General features: G+C 38.6%; 3 protein-coding genes and 1 non-coding gene across 5 annotated transcripts in view; 2 read left to right on the top strand and 2 right to left on the bottom strand.

The window, feature by feature from the left end:
• Window positions 1-8,145: 8,145 nt before the first annotated feature.
• LOC124157632 (60S ribosomal protein L44) lies at window positions 8,146-9,182 on the bottom strand. Its single transcript, XM_046532531.1, has 4 exons — window positions 9,045-9,182; window positions 8,580-8,753; window positions 8,305-8,421; window positions 8,146-8,206 (listed from the first exon to the last, which is right to left on the bottom strand). Exons 1-4 carry the CDS (start codon window positions 9,045-9,047, stop codon window positions 8,186-8,188), a joined length of 315 nt encoding a protein of 104 aa, XP_046388487.1. The 5' UTR covers window positions 9,048-9,182; the 3' UTR covers window positions 8,146-8,185.
• Window positions 9,183-9,326: 144 nt separating this feature from the next.
• LOC124157631 (acidic leucine-rich nuclear phosphoprotein 32 family member B-like) lies at window positions 9,327-14,931 on the top strand. Its single transcript, XM_046532529.1, has 3 exons — window positions 9,327-9,511; window positions 12,975-13,134; window positions 13,225-14,931. The coding sequence occupies exons 1-3, from the start codon at window positions 9,398-9,400 to the stop codon at window positions 13,284-13,286; spliced, it is 336 nt and encodes a 111-aa protein (XP_046388485.1). The 5' UTR covers window positions 9,327-9,397; the 3' UTR covers window positions 13,287-14,931.
• A 3,103-nt stretch (window positions 14,932-18,034) lies between these two features.
• On the top strand, window positions 18,035-18,118 carry Trnal-cag. Its single transcript has one exon. It is a non-coding gene; the product is annotated as a tRNA-Leu (tRNA).
• A 5,274-nt stretch (window positions 18,119-23,392) lies between these two features.
• LOC124157633 (excitatory amino acid transporter) overlaps window positions 23,393-27,969 on the bottom strand; it is a 168,450-nt gene continuing 163,873 nt past the window's right edge. For both annotated transcript variants that reach the window (XM_046532533.1, XM_046532532.1), the window contains one exon: window positions 23,393-27,264. In XM_046532533.1, coding sequence (XP_046388489.1) covers window positions 27,157-27,264 — 108 coding nt within the window. In that variant the 3' untranslated portion in view covers window positions 23,393-27,156. The remainder of the gene's footprint in view (window positions 27,265-27,969) is intronic.

Here is a 27,969-nt window from a genome sequence, read left to right on the forward strand (position 1 = left end):
TTGGATAAAATCGTTGGACCCAACCCTTAAGGACGGGTGTCGTAGGTGGCAGTGAGGTCGGCAAGGACCTCGGGGTCAGTATCATGCTAAATCCTTACAGATACATATCATCATTCAGCATCAAAGGAGGAGGACAAGAAAACCAAGACGATGGAGAAGGATTCGATGAATGTAGAGTCGTGGAATGCGAGGACAATGATGAGGGCGGGAAAACTAGAACATATAAAAAGGGAAATGCAGAAAGGGAGGATAGATATCTTGGGTCATTCCGAAGTTAGGTGGAAGGACAGTGGGGATTACTGGAGTGAAGGGTACAGGATTATATATAGCGGTGGAGAAGAAAGTCAACGAGGAGTGGCTGTAGTATTAAACGCGAAGATGGGTAAGCGCATAGGCGGATCCAGGGGGGGGGCACGGGGGCACGTGCCCCCCCCCAGACCCTTAAAAATATGATAGATTTTTAATACGGTCCCATTATAATTTCGTTCGTTTTGTATAACAAGGTATCCTTGTGCCCCCCCCTGAACAAAATCCTGGATACAGTCTTGCTTGTGCCCCTCCCAGAAAGAAATCCTGGATCCGCCCCTGGGTAAGCGTGTGGTAGGTAAAGATCAGGTAAACGATAGAATTCTTGTGGCAGAAACTGAGGCGGGACCCACCAACCTTGTGGTGATTCAAGTTTACATGCTCACAAACAATCATAGGGAAGAAGAAGTAGATGAGGTGTATGATCAGCTCAAGGAAATAATTAGATAAACTCCGGGTAAGAAAAATCTGGTAGTGATGGGGGACTGGAACGCCTCACTTGGGGAAGGAAGAGATGGAAACGAAGTAGGAGAATATGGATAAGGTTTTCGGAACGACAGGGTTGAGAAAGCAGCAGAATTTTGCAGGAGAAACAAGTTATTCATTACAAACACTTGGTTTAATCAACACAAATGGTGAAGGTACACATGGAAAAGTCCAAGGGATATTGGGAGATATCAGATAGACTACATCATGGTAACGCAGAGGTTTAGGAAGTGTGAAAAACTCGTTCAGCTTCCCTGCAGCGGATGCAGGCCACAACCTAGTACTTACGAAATTCAACGTAAGATTCAAAGACTTATTAAAGTTATGGAGGCAAAGAAATTGAATGTAGAAGCTCTGAAGGGGAGTATGGAGAGAGAATATCAGGAACTTGTTGAAAATAGGACCTGGGAGATTGATAGTACAAAGACTGTTGAAAAAAGATGGGAAAATATTGGAACTGGAATAGTCAAGGCGGCTATTAGCGATGACTCCAAGAAAAATTCTCCTTCCCCAGGCCCTTCTCACTTACAATTAGTTGCCCTAACATCTCCTTCAACCCTTAGCTGCTCACCTCTCACAAGGCTGCTCTCCAATGACCATTTACCTTTCCTCCCCCACTGCATCTGTGTCCTACTGGTAAATAGTTGATAATTTGAAGTATAATGGTGCTAGACTGGCCTTTACCAAAACAATAACAGACAAATAGGGCTGATTAATTACTTTGTGTGCTACTTTCATGGAGTATTCAGCATTTAACTACAGGAAGGAGGGAGGAAAAGAATTGACAAATTATTTTCCAATCATAGATTGGCTACAGAAGCATGTACATTATGGGTACGTAGGAGAATGGAAAATTTGAAATGGGTCAAGTTCAAGACACATTTTGAGAGGAAACTGCAAGAGTCACAGAGTCTAGATAAGACATGCTTCAAGAAGAAATTGGAATCTGAAAACCTTGCTGAAGAAAGAGGTGTCAGGTAAGTGGGCAATGGAGAGTACAGGGTTGACAGATTGAACAAATATTTTTCACCATGAATGAAAGATCAGAGTTTGACGTAGTAGAGTGGACAGGCTGAGGTGATTCATAAAATGTTCAATTTTTAACTTACCTTCATCATCACTCCACAGATTGGTCTGACACAACTCTCCAATCTCCTGACCTTTGACTGATAATATTTTCACTAACCATATATAGACAACATATGAATATCATTAGGCACCTTGGTAAGGGCCACCCTCAATTCAATCTTCAACCTCCAATAATAAAATTACATATTCCTACCCTTCAAGGAAATAAATTACCACCACCTGTATCAGGGACAGCACCTAATGGTTGTGGTGATAAGAAATTCAGTGACAAATTTTTACCCTTATTTGCCACAGAGTTGGATGCAAGCAAAAACTTTGACCCTCGGATATTATTGGGACTGCCTCATTGATTACCAAATTGCATGCAGGAGTGTCCAAAGGGGGAATACATGGCACAAATTTTGAGTGAAATTTTTTAGGGGGATGCATATTCAATATTACTGGGAGAGGTTAAGTTTCTTAAGAGGGAGAATGAGGTAATCGAATTTGTGGGAGAAATCCCTGACAAAGTGGTTAGACTTTGAATACTGATTACTCCCCATGTTTCAGAATCTTGCAAATTTTTGGGAAACTGTGAACAAAGTGTACCCATCTTTACTAAGGCAACCACATAAATGGAACAAGCATTTGTAGTTGAATTACATGAGAATCTCTGGTTATTGGAGTGGAGTAAGTGGTGCAGTGAGAGGGGGAGTGTAGGGGGATGTAATCCCCCCTCCCCCAGAGCTCAGAGAAATTTTTATGTTCAATCCAATTCACTTAATTGGATTAATATAACTCATAAAATAGTGTAATGACTAATTAAGTATCCCTCGGAGAGCCTTAATACTCCCCATTTATCTTACATTGTCCTTGGGGAGGACCTTTGCAACTCCCACTTACCCTAGTGAGTATTCCATACCTTCCCGTATTAGTTACACCTATAACCCCCCGTCCTTAATTCTAAGCTACGTCCTTGGTCAGACTAGTTTGTGGCTAAGATACCAGATCAGGATACGAAGGAACTTGGTTCAAATCCCAGTAATGGCAGAAAGGTTTTCAGAGGTAATCTGACAACCCTTCACATTGGAGAACAGACCTAATATTACGTAGGCACTCATCAAGGAAATAAGAAAGATTTAACAAATAGTAAGCTTCATGCTTCAACATGTTATAAATTGCAAATGCACACTTAATGGTAAGAGAATATGAAATGATGGCATGAAGAGAAATGTTATGGAATGCAATACGCCAAGATATTGTCTCCAACAACTAGTATCAATGCATTCATGAGACATTATGATACTCCGAGATGACGCACCGCAACTACTTAAAGCAGTCGACATTAAAGAGAACATATACTACATCTTTTGCATATTCCATCTCACATCAAAAGAGAAAATTGGGTAAGCAATGCGTGGTTTGTCATGAATACTGTCTGGCCTAGGTAATGAATAAATATCCATATCAAATACTGAAGTTTTGTTAAGTCCTCTCAACTATAACCAATTAAATAGTAAGAAATTACATACACACCCTTTCCAAAACTAATAAAAAACCATCTGAATTGATACCTGCAAGAGATTAAACCTCACAGGTAGTAAGTAGTTGAATAATTTATACCGACACAAAAATATTTTAAAAAATGTTGCATTCATCATTAGCTCCAAAATTTAGCAGGTCAATAACATTTGTCACTCAAAAGAAGCCACATCCAATACTAACCTGCACTTTTCCCATAGTCTTTTGTTAATCAACAAAATCCGCCATAATCATGAACATACCAGATAACTGTTCTTCCTACTTTGCCTTATGTTGAACAACAATTAATACCCAATGGATTTAAAGCTTAGCAAGGTGAAACAACGTTCACGTCAGGGATTGGCAGATGGTAACGAGTATTGAGTGGATTACTTACCTCAGCATACATTAACAAGTGTTTGAAAAATGAATGCACCAATACGTATTTTCATTTTTCCATCTCATACATACCTACGTCTCAAGCAATTAACTGAGACCACGTGCCTCGGTGGATAACCACATCTCCAGAGCTCCTTTTCTTTTCCTAGTTCCATATTGTTCAATTTCGAGTAGTATTCCTTCTCACTGGCAATGGAATCTTACAGATCAAAAAAACTATCCTTTACCATTATCACCAACTCATGAAAATCAGCCTGCAACTTTCATATTTCTTTAAAACTTGTAAGAGAATGATTGACTGGGTAGATTAACATATCGTTACATTTCTCCTATCTTATTCTTGAACTGAATAGTGATTTCACGTCCTAGTGAAAAACCCCATCAATTGAGCAAAATCAATTATATCTCAAATCTATCCAAGCAGAATAACGGCAATAGTCTTAACTTTCCTCATCGTAAAAAGATACAAAATTGAAATCTTAATTCCAGCTTTTAGAGCAAAATTTAGATGAGGGACAAAACAAGATGACATATATGCAGATATGTTCACATCTATTTAATCAACCTCTTCTCAATGTATCAATGCAAGATATTTTTGAGACCAAATACATAAATTCTTATAACTAACGACTGCTAATGCAGCTAGAGCCTTGAAAAAAAACTTCTCCCACCATTTCCTACCCATTAAACCAACAGGTAATCTACAAAGAGATACTACAGGACACCACGACTCTATTTTGAAGATTTTAACCCTTTAGCTGCTCCCAACATATCTGGTATGTTCACATGGAAGGCTGCGGTGAATACACATTTTCTACCCACTGTGTGGAGGCCCGATAATGACTTTTTGCCACATGCAATGGGTAGGTTTACAGAGAGTAAGCAGCCGCAAAAGAGTTAGACAATGCACTAGAGAACCTTTCCACATAACGTTTGTACTATTATATTACAGGATACCCACTAAAATGTACTTTCACCTTTAGAGAAAGGACCTGTGCAGTCCAGTCTGCAGAAATGAGTATTTTTCAAGAATATCAACCGCACATCAGCAAAAATTGGCCTTCAAAATAAATGTGATTATGATCATCTAAGTCTCTTGCTCGAATGGAGAGCAACTACGTATTTTGGTGGCATTTTCATGCAGCTTGAGTGCACCTCATACCCATAGTTGCTTCATATTCAAGAACAGTAATACAGGTAACTGCAACAATGATGCCAAAAATTCTTCAACAAAAGCATTTATGAGATCAGGGACACCAACTTCATTGATTGATCTCTCAATCAAGCCAAGAATGAAGGGAACTGCAGTGTTTGCTACTTCCCATTCCATATATTTTCAAAACTTCATGAAACTTATGCAAACATCGGAACTAGTAGCTGAAGAGTCAGTAAGAGGGAAATTTCAATAAATCCACGTTGGCACAATACTTACCTTTACCAGAGGCAATGAAAAACATGGAAGACTGCGGGAAACAATAATAGATTCAAAAAATTAAGTCTTTAATACACCCTAAAAATGGAAGTCAGTGAGCACGGTACTTGAAACTAATACACCAGAACTGGAGATCATTGCACATTGGAAATTCAAACTCAATCTGTTAAATAAAATTATTATTAGTTTTGGTACAAAATTTACCTAGTGCAAAATCTACCGATTACCCCACATTTCACCCCAATACCCATGGGACTGTAATATGATATCAGCCACTAAAAAATAATAGGAATAACTGATGAAGTTCTGCCTAGCATTTCTTGAAGTCCCTCACTTTTTGGGGAAAAATCTATCCAATTCCCATACCTACCTGTTTAGAAAAATTTCTCTTAATTTGTTCCTGTCAGACCTGGAAGTAAAGAGGAGTTCTAATATGACCTCCTCCATGGCCTTCTGAAAGATATAAATATGCCTATTTTCAACTGCTCAATCAATGTAAGCCTAACATGCAGCCTCCCAGGTCTCTAGCAGCTCTAAGCATAATTTGTGTAACACTTTCTGAGAAGTCTTCCTGTGCTGCATCCCATATGTTAGCCACACATACAAGGTGTAGCTGGACAAATGCAAAATGGCACCTCTCCTTCGCTTTTACATATGAAAATATTCCCACAAGACGCTAGCCAAATCCCAGCTTCTTCAAGGCTCTGCCACAAATATGTCTTGGGCGTGATCCCCACAATATGGTCGAAAATATTGATACGGATACATCACAGCCACTGGTTTTGACCCATCTGGATAGATTACTCCCCAAATACCAGTTTTCTCACAACCTCAATCACTCTTAATACTAATCTGTGTCATTGGGCACGGTTTTTTTTCCTGTCCTACAGAATATTATGAGGAAAAACATAAGATAAATCATAACACTGAAAAATGTACAACATTGGAGAAAAATTCAAATCTCACATTTAGTTTCACAGCAATTTCTACACTTCAAGCTTGATGTTTGTGGCACACACACAAACCATTAAGGGGAACAATCTGATGCAGAGATAAATTATTTATGTAAATTGACCAAGGAGTCAAATTGGGCTATGTGATATTAGAAGCTAAGATTTTATGCACTTATAAATAGGTTGATTCCAAAACTTGCCTGTATTTAATGAGAATACAATTTAGCATTGCAATTTTAGCTAAAGACACCAGTTATACAATACTATCTTCATGCAATATATTATTGGATGATATCATAGAGCAAAACACCCACAAGACAGACTTTTTTCTTTCTCATCAAGAACTTTTGAAGAGTAAGGTATCACTATGAATTTCATGGATTGGGATATTGGAGGAAAATGAGATCCCACTCATTTGAGCACCTTAAAAATTTGGCATATCAATTTGTTTCCAACACAGCAAAATCCAACGGTTTCCACGAGCTATGGCTAGAATACCTCGTTCGTTCCACTCATACACACTAATAAATTTTCACAAATTATGAATGCTATATGCCAACCATCAACTTATCAAAAATTGTTCTTCGCTCAAAGCAATGACATGCAAACATTACATGATAATATGAACAATAGTGACCACCATTTTGCATGATGACTGATCTTCCCCATATTTTTACTCCCATTTTATTGCTCTCATTCTTCCACCTCCCTCTATTATCAGACCATTATTACCGACCAACTATTTGATTGCCAAAAAATTATACATGAGAAGACGAGCCATGTGACTTAACATGCTTAGTAATGGTTACCTCCTCCTCATAGAGTAAAAGTCATTTACAACATGACAGATGATAATCAAGTTGGGAAATAACCACTAAGTGCCTACTATCTGTCCACGTATCACATGCACTAATTTCATTCAGTTAAAGGAAACCCTCTAAAACTCAGATGGAACTAATTATCTGAGCTGAGTTGGATTGCACATATTACAAGAAATACCTAGCTTCGAGAGATTTCAGGAAAAATGTAAGATTACAGAAAAACAAACAACTAATAGGGTATTCCCATAGTGTATCAATGTTTCAGTATTAATCAAAGAGAAAGGCTACAAGCAATGACAACGAGTACTAAATTATGATTCACAAGTTTCATGATTAACAGCTACATGTGGATTCCATCCAGTGGTAAGGACGAAGATATGGGCTAAGAGTAAGAGTTAGTAAAGCGCCAACATGCACGGTGTACTGACCATGCCACGAATGTGACTGTAAAACTAAGTTATACTCTATTGTCAGAAATGCAAGGGCTGAGAATCATAAGTACTAAAAAGAGAGACAGTATTGCTCAATATTAAGGAGGCAAATTTTCCTCGGTGGATATAAAGATTCAACGTACGAGAAAAACAACCAAGCACAATAAACTACCGGTATTCCCAACTTAATATGGTTTTCAATTTATCAGGATCGAGTCGCAAGATTGCTCTCACTCAGGTCAGCCTATGCTCCTACTCAACCTCGGTAAGACGTCTCCCTCACATCATCCAGTCAAGACAAGAAAGCAGAACATAAACATCGTTTACAGCATTATATTCATGAATTAATCGACTCCACAAAAGATCATTCCCGCCTGGACTGATTGATCACATGTCAGGTCAACCATTGAAGAGAGACGAAGAATTGACACCGATTCAGAAAGAACAAATAGTTAACTAATGCAGCATTCAGTGTAAGGTACACCACGTGCAAAACACCTCTCACTTAACCTTAGCAAGACACTTTCAATGACTTTCATCCATAGAAGTTTGCAAAGAGGCTTCAGCAATAGGAACTCAAAAGAAAAGCCATGTCAACATAATAAACTGCACTAAACGTCACAACTCACCCTTATAGCCACCTCGATAAAACTCAACTTACTTGAACCAAGATGAGCTGAAAGCATTGCATTTTTCATTCGATTTATCTAATAAATAACAACGTGTGCTGAGGTTTCCAAATTTAATATTACAAATATCAATGTACAATTAAAACTGGATCATTTGTCCCTGTAATAAAGAAAAAAAGAGATAACAAACACACTCTTAAGTCGACTCCTTGACAATAAATAAAGATATATTCACTACTTCCTAAGACCATGTCTTACCTTTCGCTTCTTGTCACCACCCAGTTCAAAATGTTTACACCTCTTGAGAGGGATTTGCTTCCTATATTTGCATTCCGCACACTCCATCCTTAAGACGATTTTCTTGGTAGTCTTGGCCTGAAATTAGGGCCATTGCGGATAAGATCAGCTATTACACTTTAAACCAAAATAAATGACAATGACCTCGCAAAAAACAGAAAAATTTGCCGAGCTTTAGGAATGACAACTAACATTGCCATACAAATCGACACTTACGATTAATTTCATGTACGTACCTTTTTCCGGAAAATAGGCTTGGTTTGCCCACCAAATCCCTGCTGCTTTCGGTCATACCGCCGTCTTCCTTGGGAGGCCTGCCTTTCCTTAGATTTCTTATACTGCGTTACTTTATGTAACTTATGCTTTTTACATTTTTTGCAAAATGTACGGCGTTGCTTAGGAACGTTCACCTACAAGATAGTTGAGAAGAAGACATTACTTATTACCAGTATAAGTGAGAGAAATTTAACGGAAATAGTAGATAGAATAAAATATTCAGGCTAACAATTTAAAGGCCAACATGAAACGTGGATCTCACATGACCGTCTCTCTCTCAAACAAGAAAATTTCCCTACACAGTCATGTACGCTAGAATAAGTCACAAATATTATATCAAAACATTTTCAGGGCATAATACAGTTATATACCCCCTGATGACATAGGATACTATCATCAAACTTCAAATTTGAAACGCAACTCACCATGTTTCTTTGCTAAGGGAAGGAGACGTCTTTCAACCGGAAGCCGTCATTCAAAAGCCTCGAACGCAAATCACCGAAAGACTTCGCTGTACTCTCGAACCCCTCAGAAATTTAACACTTTTTTCTCCAGTGTCCTTATAAGACTAATATAAGTAGATCAAAAATCATAAATCTAAATTATTTACTCATTTTTGCTGTAATATTTTAGTTTTTAATGCTTTGAAACGCTTAAAAGTCAAAATTAACGTCCACCAATCGCTGGCTTATCGAGCTCTTGCCCGCGCCATCTTCATTTTTGAACAAAGTCAGGTTAGTGTGCTTCGAGAAGTCGTCAACGTAGTATCTCAGCAATCATGAGTGCAACGGAGAACAACGCCGAGGTCGCGGTTGACAAAGTGACAGAAAAGAACGACAAAGCTGGTGGTGATGCGAAAGCAGAGGTGAAAGGAACGAAGAGGCCTGCAGAGGTAAGTTAATCAGTATCCAGTGTTCAACGAGAAGTTCGGTGATAGACGCCGCCGGAAGCCGTGGGACTTACATGATAGTGTACCGTTTGAGATAGAGATAATATTGTTGGAAGATGTACTTCTCAGCGTTATATAACCATTTTATAGGGATCGTGTGTTATAGGCGAAGATGTTCTTCCGTACTATAAGTGAAATAGTGAAATATTGTTTTCTCGCTTTGCCATGTGTGAAAAAGCCGGTTAGCCTCTTAAAGTTTATAAGTGGTTGGCGCGTGATACGCGGAAGTAATTTTGTCCTCTAATCTTCTTAATCTGCAGGAATCTATATGAAACATAGTTTATCATTCCCAGGTGGTTTATTTGTAGTCAGTTAACAATTAGTGAAGCCGGTAGTTCGTTCGCGCCAAGAGATAACGCATACCCCGGTAGAGGCTAGTCGGTGTTGGATTTTGAACGTGGCGGTCTTTTGGTTTTGCATGGCCTTGCTCGCGAGGCTACGTATGAATCAATAGCCATGTTTGAGTTTAGTTTGGCGCCTTTCAAGAGGCTAATGGCTGTGACCGTCTTTCATGGCACTGAATGTACACCTGAACATGTAGTATGCAGCCGGCGTATTAAATTAACGATGATGTTACGTAATAGGGAATTGCGGTCAATTTGTTCAACTTTCCGAATAATGTTCACGGAGGTATATCGTAAATGATGAATGATAATATTTACTACTGGCGCAAAGTTGTAATGATCTCGGGATGTGGTATGATTTCTTTCTCGTATTAGTTCTTTGTTAATAAATCTACCAGAAAGAGTTCGTTTCAGATCATTTTTAATAAGTTCGGTTTTAGTATGGAGAGGTGATATTTTTCTAAATAGAAAAACTAAATTTAAACATCTAATATATGCCGCCAGAACTTGTTAACCATTGCTACCTTCGCATCATTTGTATGAAGCGAATTTCAAATTTACCGTACAATCCTGTGTAGTTCCAGCGGCTTTTCATGTTATTTCTATTCATTTGCTTTAATCGTTCAATTAATTCACCTACTCTAATCTATGAAGGTCAAAATTTTTTTAGTGACGCTCATCGTATCAAACCTTTAATTTTCGATTATTTATCATACTCGTGGGAATGCGTTAATTTTGTTCAATAGGAAGCTCTATGTCCGTTCTTTATTTTACTGATTTCATTTTCTAGCAAATTACAGATGTCGTTAACTAGCTCTATTTGTGAAATGTTTTCAAGTGTCTTGAGTTACTCAGAAGTCCCGAGCCTAATTGTGACCAGTTTTCTCAAAAGTTTTTCAAGAGTCTTCGGATGAAGTGCGTGACAGGTAGTTCATGCTCTATCCAGTAGATGTAGTGAGATGTCATTTTCTCTCTGTTTAGTTTACCGTCTTTTCCATTGATGGCGCTAGGCTTAAGAAGTTTGGAGGGTGAAACTTCCTCGCCCTTCTTCATGCCCTCTGATGACAAAACTTGTATTGTCAGTGCAATGTATATCGTTAGTTAATATTGATATGCTGTATCGTAATTTTACGGAAACGCGTCGGGGCCGAAGTGGGGGTGCTAACGGCGACGAGGTGAGGGTACCGCCAAGGGTTGCCGGTGAAGCGTCAGGGGATGGGGCGACGAATCACAGGCTGACTTCGGTTGGCGGGAGAGTTCGAAGGAGGGGATACCGATAGAGGCACGCGCTCTTGTAGAGGGGAGTGAGTCTGCTGCGGGGAGGAGAGAACATGAGGGTTCGAGGACCCGGGGGCCCAGCTTTTCTAGCCTCGCGTCGAGTCCGCGTAATTCGCTCAACCGCGTTCCCCTTCACGCTTTTCCCCTCTTATTCCAGCTTTGTTCTCTGCTCCAGCATGAGACACGCGGTACAGCACTTAAATATTGGCACACCTCGATGGAGGGGATGGCTTTAGATTAATGAATGTGTTGGAAATGGAGTGTTGAGGGACTGCGTCCGTCTACTCGTCGGGGATTTACGCCCGGAACTTGCCGGCTCGCGATGAATGCACCGCCCGCGCACCGGCGTGTCGCTCACGCCTTTCCACTTCGGTGTTGTCATTCCCTTTCCTATGTTTTATGGAGGCTGCTGCCGGTCGGTTGCTACCAGTGCTTCAGTTCTAGGCGTGCAGCAGAAACGTTATTCTCCTGAGACCGAATAATTTGTTTACTATTACACCTGCGAACCACGCATTCCGCCCTACATCTTTCTCGTGTTTGTGAATCTGAATTCGCTGTCTCACCACAACTTTACGTAACCGGCTATTTACTTATTTCTGTCGGACGATTTAAAGCCTAATTATGTTGCCAACGTGACATGTACATGCTACCCTCCCTGGCTTGTTTATCAATGACTCCTAATAGACGGTGCGTTTAGCGTGTATATGTAAACATAGTTTCTAATATGCTCTCGATATTATCATAGGAATAAGGTTACCTTAACATGATGTTTACCCCTGCTTGCCTTATGTACGTTAAGTTGTCGATTACCTGTAGTGGAGAATAGTCTGTCTTTCATTAAAAATGTAAACTTTATATCCCAACCTAAGTACCTGAATTATATGAATTTTGCTTTATTCTCAAAATTTCTGTTTCTAACATTTTTCTGTGGGTATACATCTGATCAAGTTATTAATTTCTCGCTAAACATCTTTGTTGGCGTTTAGCATCTCTTCTGGTAAATTTTTGAACCTCTTCTGTTTGTGCAGGATACCAGAGTATCCCCAAAATCGTAGCTTTGCAGTCTTCTACCTTGTGATCCAAATTAACTTCCCTGCGTGACTTACCTTTTATTTGTACTTCTTAGAGCCTTTTAGTACTGTCATATACTTAAACTAGTGAATCAAAATAACATTTTCAGTGCTATGTTAGTTTTATTTTTGTGGCAGCAAGATTTCCTCTCCATTTGTTGAATGTAGAGGGGATTTTTTCAATATTTGTGCTCATTTTTATATTATTTATTAAGAACTTCATTCTTTGATGCTTTGTTTGCCATGTGTTTTCAATAAAGGTTGATTTGTTAAAAAGGTATTTTCAATGCTTGGCAGACAAATTGTCATTTTCTTTTTAACTGTTTCGTTAATTTAAATTTCCATAAGTAAAATTTCACTATTTATATTTCTCATCAGGGTGGCTAATTGTAACTATAAAATTATGGTATCCTTCTGCACCCTTTTTCAAATCAGAGAATGAACTCTGCATCGTTGAAGTTAACATGATTGCCATCTTTTTCATTCTGGCACATGAGGTTTTGAGAGAAAGATTCCTTTTGGTTTTGATGCTAACTTGACTTATGCTGCTGGTGAAGTTTAATCCTGTATTTGGGGTTGTTCAAGCCAATGTTATTCACCCACATTTTCTTAATTATATAGATCTTAAATTTTAAAGTTAGTGGGATTTTAGGTGTCATTACTCTCTGCTGGCCTTAAAGTTGTTAGATTGCATCTAATAGTATCACATTACAGGATAAGACGGAGGACCCCAAGAAGGCGAAGAAGGAGGAAAATGGGGAGGAGGAGGATGTGGATGATGAGGAGGATGTAGAAGCGGAGGATGAAGATGAGGAGGAGGAGGACATCCCAGGTGAAGAGGAATTCGATGAGGAGGCGGAAGGAGAGGGAGAGGGTAAGACCTGTTAATTACAGGATTTCAATGAGGTGGTTTACTCAGCTAAAATGACAGTGTTGACTGATGATAGCTTCCATTTCTTTGCAGAGGAGGAAGATGATGAAGGGGAAGGTGATGGGGAGGATGGGGATGAGGAAGAAGATGCATAAAACTTTAAAAAAATGATATGCGAACAGACATTACCATGATGGTGGTATAACATGGATTCCTGCCATCCCTCGAGCTTGGGGCTACGGAGTGGATATTTCCCCCTGCAAGACTTAAATATTTTTTTTATTATTAGTAAGCAAGAACTTCGTACCTGTTTTAACTCCCTTGCGTAGTGTGTGTGTGTATTGTGTGTCTATTCCCTTCCCCTCCCTCCTCACACATGCCAGCAGTTTATTTCTCACCAAGTTCCACTCCATGGAAGACCATTCTACTGTTGCATCAGCATGCCAGCCTTCTTTTGAAGTCGTCAGCCTTGCTGTCATTTGTGTCAAGATGCAGCGTCGTCGTGTTCCTGTGGATGGAAATGCGGCTCCCAGATGTCCACCAAGATTTGGTAACATCATCTCACTGGAAAGCGTGAGGACCTGGGAATGTGATGTTGGGATTGGCTGAAGAGTTTTGAAAGCCTCTCCTTTGTTGTGGGTGTGTATTAATTTTCTCGGTGAAATTGGGTTTCTGGTAATACTCTGGTTTTGTATAAACTAGAACTTGTCAGGAGAACTATTGTCCTTAATTATATGGGGAGACAAAATTCAGGTCCCACTCCATATCCCCAAGTTTTAAGACGGATATGCTGTCAAGGGGGAGTCGGTTTGTAAAAGAATGAATTTATAAGGAAACCGGTTAATGAAACATACCAAGGACTCATTTGTAACTCTTCAATTTAAGTTTAATTTCTCTGTTACGGATTCTGAACATTCATCATGTTGAAACACTTCAGTGAACCAAAGGATACCTGGTTCTTTCACGGAAATTGCAGAGGGATTATGGATTATTGTTAATTCATGTTTCATTGCACCATGCCATTGTGTTGGTGGCATATTAATGGTGAATAAATGCCCTATTGCAATTATCAGTGTAATTGATCTATTTGTGACTCATGGAGTTACATTCTACTTCTGTGCATCAATTTTCCTTGTCATTTTTTTTTTACCATCGAATAGTTTCATTTCGATTGTATAGCATAGTGTGTGTTCTTTTTTTATTCACGACATGTACAAAGTTACACAAAATGAAAAAACCTCAGTGAATGTAATTTGAGTCCAGAACAAATTTAAGCGCAGCACCAAGTGTCTAAAGGTATATTGTCCCTTTTTTACTAGGCTGGCAATAAACCATGTGTCAACATGGCCCTGGTCATTATCACTTAATTACCTTTGGAAGGTACTTTGCAATCAGTTTGAGTTTTACTGACAAATGTAACAGACTGTGACATGTTTTGATTCAGAATTTATTGAATAAACTTTCTTGATGGATTTAATAGCAAATGGGAAAAAGGTGAGTGGAAGTGCCCCACCAAAAAAGTGTGTGTTTTACATGTATTGTCTGATGAATTTCTAAAGAAATCTGAGAAAAAAATTTTGTAGTCCCCTATGTTTTCATGCAACTCATTCCATTTGAGGTAGTGTTTACTGGTAGATAGTGTGTGTTGAGCAACTGACTTGAACTAATCAAGTGAATGAGCGATGGTGGATTTTGTTGAATGTAATGGCGGATTCACTAAATTGCTAGATTAGTTGATTGTCCTGGTTTCTACAATTCATGAAAAATTGTTACAATAAAATTCAGCAGTCTTTTAATTGGCATAGTGGTTTAACTTAGTTGTGTGAAATTGGTGTGTGTGTCAGGTGAATGGTTTGGGGAATGACTGACCTTGCCGGTTGTCCCTGGTGGTTCCTTGGATCATAAATCGCTATCTTATAGTAACTTACTGTTGGTTTGATTAGGTAAGTTGTCTTGAGGTAACAGACTGGTTCACGTTGGAGGCTATGCAGAATGTATACTTTTGCTAGTCGGCCGGTAGCCGAATTTAGGAAGGTCACTATGAGAGCAGTTTTATGATTTTTTTTGGAACTTTGAGTATTCTCAGGGTGTTGGGTGACATCTCAAAATTTCGTAGGCAATGAGTTGTGTTAACTTGATGAAATTTATCGTTGGTATTACATATTTTACGATTTAGGTTGGTCGCATCTACCTGATTATTTAGGCGCGGAGCGATGTCTGTCAGTAGGCAAGACCATGATTCTTTGGTGCGTGAAATACGATCTTTTCATGGTACTTAGCGGCGTCTATTCCTATTTTCGTCGGGGTCAAAGTGTAGGGGTTCCGCTGCTGTAAGGTGAATTCTATTCATCGTAGGTATGGCATGGAAAAGTTTTTATTGGTATTAACTAGTAATATCCAGAACGTCAGTGCATTTCGAATGCGTACAAGTTAATGTTGTGAGAGTAGCTGGTTATAAGTATCTTGTGTCGTACTCAAGCGACTATAATTTTTACTTCTGCTTCCTAGTAGTGTTGATATGTCTTCGTCTATTGCATCTTACCCTTGGTATTGCAGTGAAATGCTTGTTTTCGCGTTACTCAAGTTGAAATGATGGGATCTCTGGGTAAGGAGCTTCTCTGTGAAATTTCTTATTGGATGAGTTTCATTTAACGCAGGGGTTCATGTTTATTCAGGCTAGGGAGCATTCATTAATTACGTGAGGCTTCAGGGGGAGGGGTCAATCTCACGTGAAGGGGGGGGGGGGTGCTGGCAAGTGTCACGTAATTTAATTCTGCAAAAAATCTATTGCTAATCTAAAATTAATAATAATAATTTAATTAATAATCTAAAAAGTTGCGATCTCGGCAATCCTAAATGCTAGTGTTAACTAATTTTAGTAGTTAACCGATTTGATAATAAAATGACGTTTGACGCATAGATAAACGCATTTTGAACAATCTCAGTAGGAGTAAGAGGGAGCGGTCAAGCTAAATCTAACGATATCTCACTTAGGGGTGGGGAGGTCCAAATATTGCCAAAATCACCTCGCGTAATTAATCGGCGCCCCCTTGGCTTTGCAAGGGTTTGAATATGTAGTGGAGGATACGTATAAGGTGGGTATTCTCATGGGAAACTCTTAAGCCTTGCTTCGGGTGGCTTGCAGGTTACGTCGAATCGTTTTTAGTGTGTAAACTGTGGTAACCCAAAATGGGAGGGGGAGGGCTGTGTGGGCTACTTGAGCGTTTCCGAAGCGTCATCGCGTCATGCTCGAGAAGTGGCAGCTGTCTTCCTTAAGTGAGGGATAACGTTTGTCTGCGTATGTACCGATTCATGATGACGTCGTTATTGCTGCAAATGTTATGGATTGGAATGGTGTGTTGACATAAGAGTTTTAATTTCAGGCTCATCATAACTATTGGTAGGCCTAGCTTAATTAAGATTGCATACATTTCTGAATTCAATTTCTAGGAGGTACTAAAGAGGATGACATTATGTGTCATAATTTGGGCGAATTTTAAAAATGCGAGTCTGAATGGGCGTGACCGCAGTGGCGGATACAGAAAAAACTCAAGGGGGGGGGCGCAACATATCTTCAGTTGTCCTTACTTTTATCGTAATAAAATATGATCAAGTCGCAGGCAAAGTATATGAAAATTTTATTTAAAGTGATTATAAACGTGTAGAAGACAATGCCATCTTATGATATAAAAAAGTTACAATTGTGGTTTTGCAATGTTCGGCAATACAAGCGGACCCGCAAGGGGGGGCGCGCGCCCCCTGCGCCCCCCATCTGTATCCGCCACTGCGTGACCGTGGGATCGCCTCGCTAGTTTTGGAATGCGTAATTAAATTAGCGGAATATTTATTTCTCTGTTTGAGGTAATATGGGTATGCGAAAGATTTTCGAGCCTCTTTATCTCTTTCATATCCTAGCCAGACATCCTTCGACGCGACATTACGTATCTAGGCTCCTGTTTTATCCGTAGCATTTTATTTTTCTCCCCATGGTATTCTTCCTTCAGATTTTCGTTTTCCTTGTGGATTTTTCTCTCGTGTCATATATTCTTATTATTGTTAATTAGGGGTTAATGTTCTCTCTATAATACTGCTTATCTAGTGTACATTTCAACAAGACATTACTTCGGCAACAAGGTGTCATTGTTATTATAACAACTCCATGATGGCATCACAATTATTATTGGTTGATTTAATTTTTTTTCGATTGTTTAAGTGGAATGAAATCCTTCATTAATTAAGTATATTTTTGAGCTTTAATGGATGTTTTGCGCCGTATGGTTTGTCTTGGTCGATAGCGAATTGATGTAGTGAGCGGGGTTGCCGGCAGGTTGCGGTATCGGACCCCATAGTTATCCATGCGTAACATTCCCTTCGAACAAAGGTCGTTCGAAGATCAATCTTTTCTGGTCGGCTTACAGAATGTGGTTTATGTCTTCCAAGTATAAATTTGAAGAATAATAGTTGTTTCTTACGTTTTCGATAGCGTTTCATTTCTTGTCTCTAAAAAACTGGCATAATTGTGCGACATTAAACGGCATGGTGCATATCATTTGGTTACTCTCACTTACATGTTGAGTGAGGTATACATGAGGCTACGTTTTCAAGTATGCCTCAGCTTGTTTAACTGCAATAATATTACCAAAGATGTGCTGCATAGCTTGCGTCTCGCAAGGTAATATCATCACACCCTGTGTGGAGGGTAGGCCGACACCTTTTCGGCTGCATTCGTTCCTGCGTAAGTTTAACGGTCACAAATGGTTGAATGAGGTGGATTCAGCGATTAGCATCCGTTGGCGTAATTTATAAATTAATATTTTACTTATTGCATTAACCTACCATTCTTATCTAACGATGATAAGAATAATGTGATTTAAATATTGTAAGATTCCTGCCTCTTCTTCATGTCAGGATGGCCGAGCGGTCCAAGGCGCTGCGTTCAGGTCGCAGTCCGGTTCTCCGGGCGTGGGTTCGAATCCCACTTCTGACAAATTTTTTTCTTGCGATTGTTACTTTTAGAGAAAACTTTATAGCTTTTTATTTTTATTGTTCGCTATTCCATAATTTTTTAGGAAAAGGATAGGACACGGAGTTAATGATTATCGCGAGAGGTGGATGTAGTATGATGTGTCAGGTATAGATAGGTACGTCTAAATTTTTCCCTGCATTCGTTGACTTCTGTGTTGATTATTTTCCCTCTATAAAGTACAATTTCGCCATTTTTAAAAAATACCATGCAATATTTATGTATTACCGCATGCTGAGTTTAGCTAAGAACAATGCTAAGTTTTGCTAAGGCTACTTTGCTTATATGCGTAATATTTATATGACCGTGCGGTATGCATGTGGCGGTCCTCTTGCATGCTGCATATTTGAGATTGGTCACCCCCTGCCTGACTCCCTAGAGGTGGCTCCTAGGGTATTACATAGATGTAGAAGTTTCAACTTTCGCGCATATGAGAATTTGATAATCTTTTTCATTTTCATTTTTCGATTCCTTTGTGCGGGGAATTCGGAAGATATTGAATACCCAGTAGTTGGTTGATAGTCTAGTGACCAATTACACAAATTTTGATGAAATATATTAGCTATATGGCTTAGGGGGGCTCGTTTTTATCTCCCTATAAACCAACCTCGCCCCAAATTTCGTCAAACTTTCACTGATGGCGAGCCTGCATTTTTTTGCGTCCCATCCAGATATCGGACATGCAGTCGGTAGATATTCGGGGGGATTCTCCGTGCATTGATCGGAGAAACGCGTTTTCATTTTCCGCTAGAGTGATGACATCATCATGTGACACGAATCACGTTAATCAATACCACGCGCTTACAGTTAAGGGCTCAACAATGCCTTTGACTTTGTCCTTTTGTTAGCTTGGGGCCCGCATCCATGGAGAGTATACCATTCAAGTTATGAATGATTATGTGGGCCCCGCGGTTCCCTCAGTTCCCCCCCCCCCCACCTTCTTATGAATGTGTTGCACTTCTCTTCCACTCTTCTCGAGAGTGGTCTCATTTACAAATATTGAGGACTCAACCGAAGTGTTGTCCCGCTGATACTTTTAGAATACAATACAATTTATGCAACGTTACATTGGTGACACAATAAAATATTGGGGCTTCTGTACCACATAGGCTCTGAAACTAATAATGGCTATCAAAGCAGCCGTATTATTTCCAGAATTTGTTGGTAACTGTCGCATAATCTTTGCCTTGATTTTAAAGACTAGCCTAGTTTGGAAAAAAATAATGAGTTCGCTCATTCTCTAATTGAGAATTATTTTACATAATATTGCTATTTCTTTCATTATAAATTTTTGACGAGTCCGCATTAGTTTTGTCCCAAGGGATTACTGAGCTCTTCTTAGTAACTTTCTGCAGATTATTCAGGTATTTCGGTCACCTATTCAGACAAGCTTGAGTTTACTCAATTTTTGCACCTCTTGGTTTGTATTTTCTTTGGCGCTGAGGTCAATTCAATCGTAAAATCTTGCGATTTTTTGCTGCCGCCTTTGGGTTATCAGTAAGTGAATAACATTGCTCAACAGCCATATTATCATTTTAGTGTGATTTTGCATTATTATTTTGCCCATCTGGTCTTATATTAGAAACTCGAGAAACTGAACGTCGCATCGGTGTATATATCGTGCTCATCATGATTTTTTAAATACCTACAACCTCTACTTGGTGTCGTATATTATGTGCAACTCCAATGGCGTAACTATGAGGGGCGCAACATAAGGGGATAGATCTCCCCCAAAGCCTTAGAAAAATATAAATAATTATTTGAAACTATCGTCTAGTTTTGATAATTAATAACTGCATCTTCTTAAAGTTAAATTTGTAGTGCCAAAATGATGTAAAATGTATTTCCAGTCATGCCATACTTCAAAAATTTTCCCGGACCCCGTTGCCTGCGAGGGGAGGTCGCCACCCCAGACCATCTCATCCCCCAAAGCATAATCCTAGTCACGCCACTGTGAAACTCTTACAGAAACTCCTCTTGTTATTAGTAAGTGAACAGAATGGCGTGCAGCCCCAAAATTACGCAATGATTTTTGCTTGCTTTAGTTTTTTTTTTAAGTTGGCATTTGTAGATTTGGGTGGAATCTCTGGCTCAGCACTTTCTATGAGAGGAGGGGACGGTTATGCTAGGGGAAGGTAGAGGTTTTGCACTCTTACATATCTCCGCAAAAATGCTGTCTTTTGGCTTCTTACCGATTTTTACTGGGTGTAAAAAATATGTCTACCATCATTTTTTCATTCGCAAGTTGTCCAATTCTTCATGTCTATTAAATCTGTTAAAAATTAATGGCGATACTCACTTTGCCTTTAAGCATGAATAACTCCATTTTTAGAAATAAATATGTCAAGATCTTCTATTCCAAGTAATCACTTGCAAATTCAGAGTAAGCTGCATCGAAAAAGTGTCCAGGTTCTGGTACATATTGTAATTCAGTGGAATGCTGTTTGGAGGCTGCCCTTCCAAGAGTTCTCTTTATTTTTCCTTCTAATCAGATAGTTAAGGTTGTAATTCTGCCGGGTGAATTCTGTTCTTAATAAATCGAATAAGCGGAGTAATTGCTGTGGTCATTTTCATTCACCACTTCAAAACAAGTCATAGACTTAAACTTTATATCTATTGCTTGTGTGCATAGATTGAGCCTCATGAATTCTTCGTTCTTATTCCTCGTTTGTCTCCATTTACGATACTTGCTCAGCAATGCTAAATTTCATGATCACCATGTTTGACCCTAATCCTGTGACTTTATGGATAGGAGAATTTTGCCTAGTGCTTTCACTATGGGAGCTCGTATCTCTTTAGCAAGCCTTATTGGACATGCTATTTGTACTTTTAAAAATTGACTCATGCTTAGTTACAAATTTTTAGTTAAAAATTGATACATGATACATTGATACACGGCAGTTCAAAGTATGTGTATCACAAGAGGTATATGTGGTTGTAAAAAGATTTTATAATTGGATGTACTTGAATGTTTTGATGCGATAGAATAGTAACATAGTTTTTTGTATTTTATTAAAATTATTGAAAGATAAATTCTTTTTTAAATAATACATGATGTTTTGGCGTAAAAGGAATAATTTAGAAATAAAATGATGCATCCATATTGGAAAATTCGGGAACCTTAAAATCGAGCGACAGAAGAGCCGTATTTTGCTGGGGGAGCATTCGAAGGCAAGCTTAAGTATGTTTTAAAGGAGGCCTCCACGTAGTGCAAATTAGTCCGTAGAGTGACTCTACCCTATAGTATTGTGATATTTGGTGAAATTTCAATTTTCCACCATCCCCGCCCCGTGCAACCCGATTGTTTCACGACAATTTAAAATGAAACGATAATTAACTTATGCCACTAGTTGAGGAAATAACAAATGTCTCTTAATTTAACTTTGAACAAGGAAGATAGTTAGGTCTATTGAGAGAAATAACCAATATCGAGAGGACTCTGAAATTGATTCCATGATTCGCGTTTTGTGCTGTGAATGTTGAAGAAGTATGTCGTTAATATGTTTAGTTTATCATTACTCAGGTTACGCCACGTTCAGTTGTGGTAAACTAGAATTCACTTATCATGATTCCTATATTTATTATTCATATAAATTACTTGATAGTCTGTATTCCATGAAAGTACTTATGATTCAGACATTGACGTAATTCATGAAAAAATTTTCAACAAAAATTTTCTAAAAAATAATTAGACTGATTGTATCGGTATATTTATATCTTTTCTCAAGGAATCAACGAATTTTTCATTTCAACATAGCTCTTATTTTAACCACTTTTGTAACTTAAATCGTTGTACAAATTCGTTATTGATTCGCATGTGATTGGGTTGTCAGAATAATTCCATAGCATATCCATGTTGAAGCTATCTTATGACTCATTTCCTATTTCCTACTTCTGTTAGTGATATGGGAATTTAATGATCCCTTAGAACAATATTGCTTTTTTTTCGAATTTCCTGGGAATGTTTGACATTTCAATTCTTTTTTGTGTGGATAAAGTGTTGAGGCTCCTTTAAAAGTGATACCGTTTCAGTTTCTCGCTCTGAGTAGTTGACTTTATTCTCATTTTTCCTGTGGTGAGTTTGGTGTCAATCCGTGGTTATTGTAATAATCTACTGGTCAAATTCAAGGACTCTGCTTTTTTCTTAGAATTTTATTCTGTCCATACCACTTATCCTCTCCAGAAAATTACCTCTTGATGGTTACATACGTTGGTACATGTATTTAAATATTCCAGAGTCTACATGACTATAATTTCTAGTCCGATTATAGGGATCTATCGCTCCCCTAGTCCTTGGCATTGTCCGTTTCTACTGGCCTAGCTGGGGATCTAATTCCACCATTATTTATGGAGATTTTATTGAGTTTAACTCAGTTTTTCTTTGGAGGTCTTACTCTTCATACTATAAGGTCAGCATTGAATGTATCTGCAAGCATGCTTTTTCCATATTTGGCTATAAAAATTTCCCAGGATCCTCTGTCCCTCAATCTGATAATATTGCATTGAATCCTGAAGTTAATTTGAAGCTTTCACTTCGGCCTGTTTCGAAATAATCAACCATCCTGTAGTTATCCAACCGATTTTATCGAACAATCTCGTGTGGGCCGCGGCATTATTATCCCAGAGAAAATGATTCCTAGTGATTTGAGAATCCTCAGTCCTTCAACCGATGGTCTCTCTGCATCATTCTGAGTACTGAATTAGTTTTCTGCAAATGTCTCAAAGGTTTTAAAATTGCTTGCTAAAATATCAAATATCGCTTTTGAGTGATACGTAACCTCCCTGAGGGATTATATCTTTAATTTTTTTGTAGGGGTCTTCGTATTATATATTTTATTTTACTTTTGCAATTTATTTGCTTTTATATTTCTCATGGACCGCCAAAATTTTCAGCTAATGTGGTTATGATGAGATGGAATAACTTATTTCTCTCCGACGAACCGTTCCTATTTCAAATCAGCCAGATGAATGTCAGAATAATTTACTGTCTCATATACTAAAGCGATGGACACATACACTTGAAATACTTTCCATTTCCCCGTATAATTTGCTCATTAATATTCGACGCACATATAAAAAAAATATTCTCAAATACGAAGGTTATAATGCAACACACACTCCGTGTCATCTTGCAAGGGGGCTGTTGAAATCTTCTCAACGCTTGGAATTTGCATCCACTCCAGGCAGTTTTCTTTTTCTGTATTCATATGTTTTGATGAATAAATTACCATTATTTACTTTTCCTTTAACAAATTTAATAAGTATTTGTGATTCACACCGCTCTGAATTATAGCATACAAACATATTTACAAATAAGAAAGAGTATTTTGCATGATGGGTTCGGTATCTTTTAGCTACTTGCAATTATTGTCAAATATAGAGTAGAAAATCTTAACCCTGTATTTGGGATAAAACATTCATATTAGGATATGTTCTAGGTACATAGGCATTTCATTTGAGTGCGTTTTAGTTTTGTTAAGTTATGGTCATATTTTTCTAATTCATCAATTAGATTTTATGTGACCGCTGTTGAGACACTGGAAAAATGAACAATAAAATCTTATCTACTCTGTGGGTGTCATTCTGCTTGCCAGTGAAAAGATAGATGGATTTTGGCCAAGAGAATTAACTAATATGTACTATCTCACACATTTTCTGAACCACCTAAAACTATCTCACTGATATGTCGACCGCACTCCGTACATTTTTATGAATCTTTTTAAACAGAAAAAAATATTTTTGTAACTTACCGAATCGGTTTCCTCGTGTACAAATAAAATAATAAAATCTTGGAATGAAAGACTACGGAACAATTGAGAGAGTACCCGATTCATTTAGATACCTCATTCATCCTACGTTAAACATCGAAATTGTATACGCTAGAAAGGAGAAAGTAGCCCTTCTTACTGGTGCCACAGTACCACCTGTTCCTCTTTCTTCTTTTTTTCGGGAGTCGTAGCCTACCTTTTACGCTTAAAACAAGCGTTACTCGAAGCTCCACGGCTCTTCAAGATGTCCCAGGAGGTCCGAGGAGAATCTGCCTATGTGTGACATTCATAGCATTCCAAATGCATGGAAAAAAGTCACAACTATGAAGAAATGAAAGGACAATCAGAACCATACATCTTTATTTTTGTTGGCAATTCATCTACTTATGATGGGGGTAGTAAAATTGGGAAGTCCTGACTTAACTCCGCATCACCCATCTTTCAGAATCTTTCGAGTGATATCTCCCATAGCGTATATATTTATTAATCCTCTAAATAACTGCTGTACATGAGTGAGAATGCGGTATTCTTTACATCAATCACACAAAAAAAATCCAGGCTTTCCCTCCAGTAAATAGAAGATATGAGTTGGATGTCTGTGTCAGATTGTCTGATTGGTACGTTCGCGCTCCTCGGAAAGCCTGTTTCATATGTAAGTGTTATGCTTGTAAACGAGTCTCCGCTATGATCTCTAAGGCACAAACGCTTCACATGGTTGAAGAGTACATAGTATTTCAAAACACCAGTCTCTAGCATTGCTACTCACACATAATACAGATCATAAATCAATTATGCATCTATGGAAATAGACATGTACGTAATTAAAATTTACACCCATGTTTGAATTGTATGCACCCAGCTTCAAACATATCATTCATTTTCTTGATCCTGATCCAAAGGGAAATATCATGGTTCTATATTTTTATTATTTTCTGTAAGGGTGCTGCAATTGATTTGATGCAACCGTAACATCTAAAGCTATCTCTCTTGAGTTTTCGCGTATTCAGTTACACTCCATCCTTTTCTAAGCGTTCAGTGAAATTTCAGCTCTGTAAACGTTACTCCTATGACATAATACTGTACCATTACTAAGAAGACCACGGAACGTAAAAAAAAACGATACTTATTTATTTTTCCCTCTCGCGTTAACTTCAAACCCATAGGTAGGTTAAGATACAAAAATAAAACCTTTGCCAGATGTTCGGCGATGTGCGAACTACGATCATATTTATTATTATCATCATAATATCATCCTCATGGGGTAACATTTAAAATTTCTCGTTTGATCTTGACGCTCGTTGAAGTCCCACCTAACCTTTTTATTCTCTCGTACAAAATTAGGGCTTCGAAAGGAGCCGAAATGATAAATTTGAAAGACGTTCGCGAAGACGCGATGGGACAAACCCGTGATCTACCCTTATATGCTTCATGCTTAGTCTTTTACCCTTTCCGGACGTATAAACCGGTAGGGTTTTTCCCCACCATTACCTCTCTGAAATCTTTTGACTTAAGAGTGCCGTAGACACCCTTGGAGGATGGGGTGTTTATGTGTTTTTTTTAGAGCTGTAATAGGTAGAGCGAATTTCGGCTTCTGCGGATGTCTGCTGGTTTTGGCCTGCGAAGTTAGTGGCTAGAGTCTAGATGAAAAAATTATATTTAATGTTTTAATAGTTATAAATGGCATGTGAGCAGTACGGGAGAAAATTATAATTTCTTTGGCATCACTTCTCATGATGTTATATTTTGCATGCGAACACTTATCATTAAAGCTGTTTGATTTTTGCGAATGAGAATTTTTGCGACTTCATATTATATACTGTTTTGTTAGATTATAATATTGTTTAACTTGATACACATTTAAGAAGGGTACTCAGACCATTCCGCCTCATGTGAGAACTATAGACAAAAATGAAATCGCTAAAATTCGCATTCGCGAAAATCAATTAGCCCTCATTAATCGTGTTCATCCGTCACAAAATTGTTCACAAAATGTGTGTCTTGTTTAAGGGCCTATATCAATCACGTGATCCAGTGTTAGCCAATATTTAATATTACTACGCAGTCAACCAACTCACTCTACTTATTATACTCTATGGCTTTATTCAATTCTAAATGAAGGTCGTCAAAACGAGAACAAAAAAAACAGCTAACACAATTAATTTTCACACTAGTCGATTTCCGGTGGAATGATTACAATATTCGACAGACGAACAAAAATATATATTATATGTATTTTCAGTCGTGGGGCATTGCTGGTCGGAAATCCTTCAACCCGATAGTCCAGTCCTGATAGCCGAAGTGATCTCACATCAGTGGGGCGCATCGCACAGCTCAAAAAGTGAGCCGGTAATTCTTTTCCCTTTTTTATTAAAGTTTACTTTCCATACAGCCATATAGAAAACTTTTCAGAGGGAGTTGACATTTTTTTCAGAGGAGTAATGTTATGAGGGGTCGGGTTTGTTGGTGGAGGGGGATTTTGACGAATTCGGATTTTTTTTTCTCTAACATTTAAGTAATGCTGGTGAAGTGTATCACAGGTGGCCGACGAGCAATATATAGAGTATATATATTATTTACATGTACATTCAATCCCCCCGCAACTCTCCAAGTGAGTGACGTGTGCGGGCTGCTTGGGAGAAAATACAGAAAGAGTGCTAGGAGTGACACGTGAGAGTGTGGCATAGTTTCTTTCCGTGGGTGTGAGGAAAAAAAAATCGTCCCCTTTGCGATGCCTTGTCATCAAACAAATGCTAAGAGGGGGTCGCTTTTATTTTTATGTCTCAAGGTTGCTAATTATATCCACCGTCATCTTTTTCCCGGCTTTTTCCCCCCTTTTAAATATATATCCTTTTCTCCCCTCCTCATTTTTTTGGGGGGGTAAGAAATGAAGTCTATTTTTGGTCTTACGTGCTACTATTTTTTCCCGAGGCCTCTTCGTTTTCCCCCTCTACTTATGCCATTTATTCCTCAGTTCCCCCTACCCTCTCTCTCTGTCATCCTTTCATTCTCTTCCAAAATTCTATCCAAACCCCGAAGAGTCGACTCTATACCGTCTCTTTTTTTCCAAGAAATCCACGCACCGCTTACGTCACCTCCGTTCACGACATTAATCTCTTCCTCCTCTTCTTCCCTCTTTGTCTTCTTCCCTCATCCTTGTCTCTCTTCGCATCTTCCTCTTCTTCAGCAACTGTCGCCCGTTCCTCTTCCAAAGTTGGTCTAATTCTTCGGCTCACCTCAGTGCTTCACCCGCCCGTTGCTGACGGCGATCTCGAGCACCACCACTTCCGGCTCTCGCTCCGTCATCTCTTGGAATCGCATGGGGATGACATGGCCGTTCGCTTCCTGTTTTCGGCGAGCAGCCAGGGTGAGGTGGAGAGAAAGGAGAAAAATCGGTCATGAATACGCCCATGCGACAGTTCAGCAAGTTTTATAATCAGGAAAACGTTGTAAAATTCACGTGATTGATTTTAATATCGACCAGTTACAGGAAGACTCCTGCATCCTGTATTTGCACCTGATGACGTCGCACAGAGACGAAACTGGCCGATATTTAAATCGTTTATGTGAAATTTGTAAGGTTTTTTTAGTCAAATATGAACCAATTTCACAAAGTCACTCCTCAAACTCTCAATTTTAGTCCAGCAAGGACCAAACATTACACTTTTTAATGTTATTTAAAAACCTTTTTCTAGGGCTTTGTCGCAACGTCAATTTTCGGGTGGCCCCAACGTTTCCCGACCGATGATGTTTGCTTTTTTAAGGGAATCTCAATATTCAAGAAGATTTTCAAGATTCCCTCGAATAAGAGACCAACATAGATCGGAAAACGTTGGCTTCCCCCGAAAATTGACTTTGCCGACTTTGAGTAAGAAAAGTTTTTTAACTAACATGACGAGTACCCGCGAAAGTTTTAAGGAAGAATTGCACTTTTTGGTCTGAAGTCCTTCGCAGGGATGTCGCACTAATATATCTACTCCCTACTCCATAATTCCAATACCAAATGGACAATTCGCTGTGACTGTCATTAGTTAAATGAGACATGGCAAT

The sequence above is a fragment of the Ischnura elegans genome, chromosome 4 (genome assembly GCF_921293095.1).
Source record: "Ischnura elegans chromosome 4, ioIscEleg1.1, whole genome shotgun sequence".
NCBI classification, from domain to species: domain Eukaryota; kingdom Metazoa; phylum Arthropoda; class Insecta; order Odonata; family Coenagrionidae; genus Ischnura; species Ischnura elegans.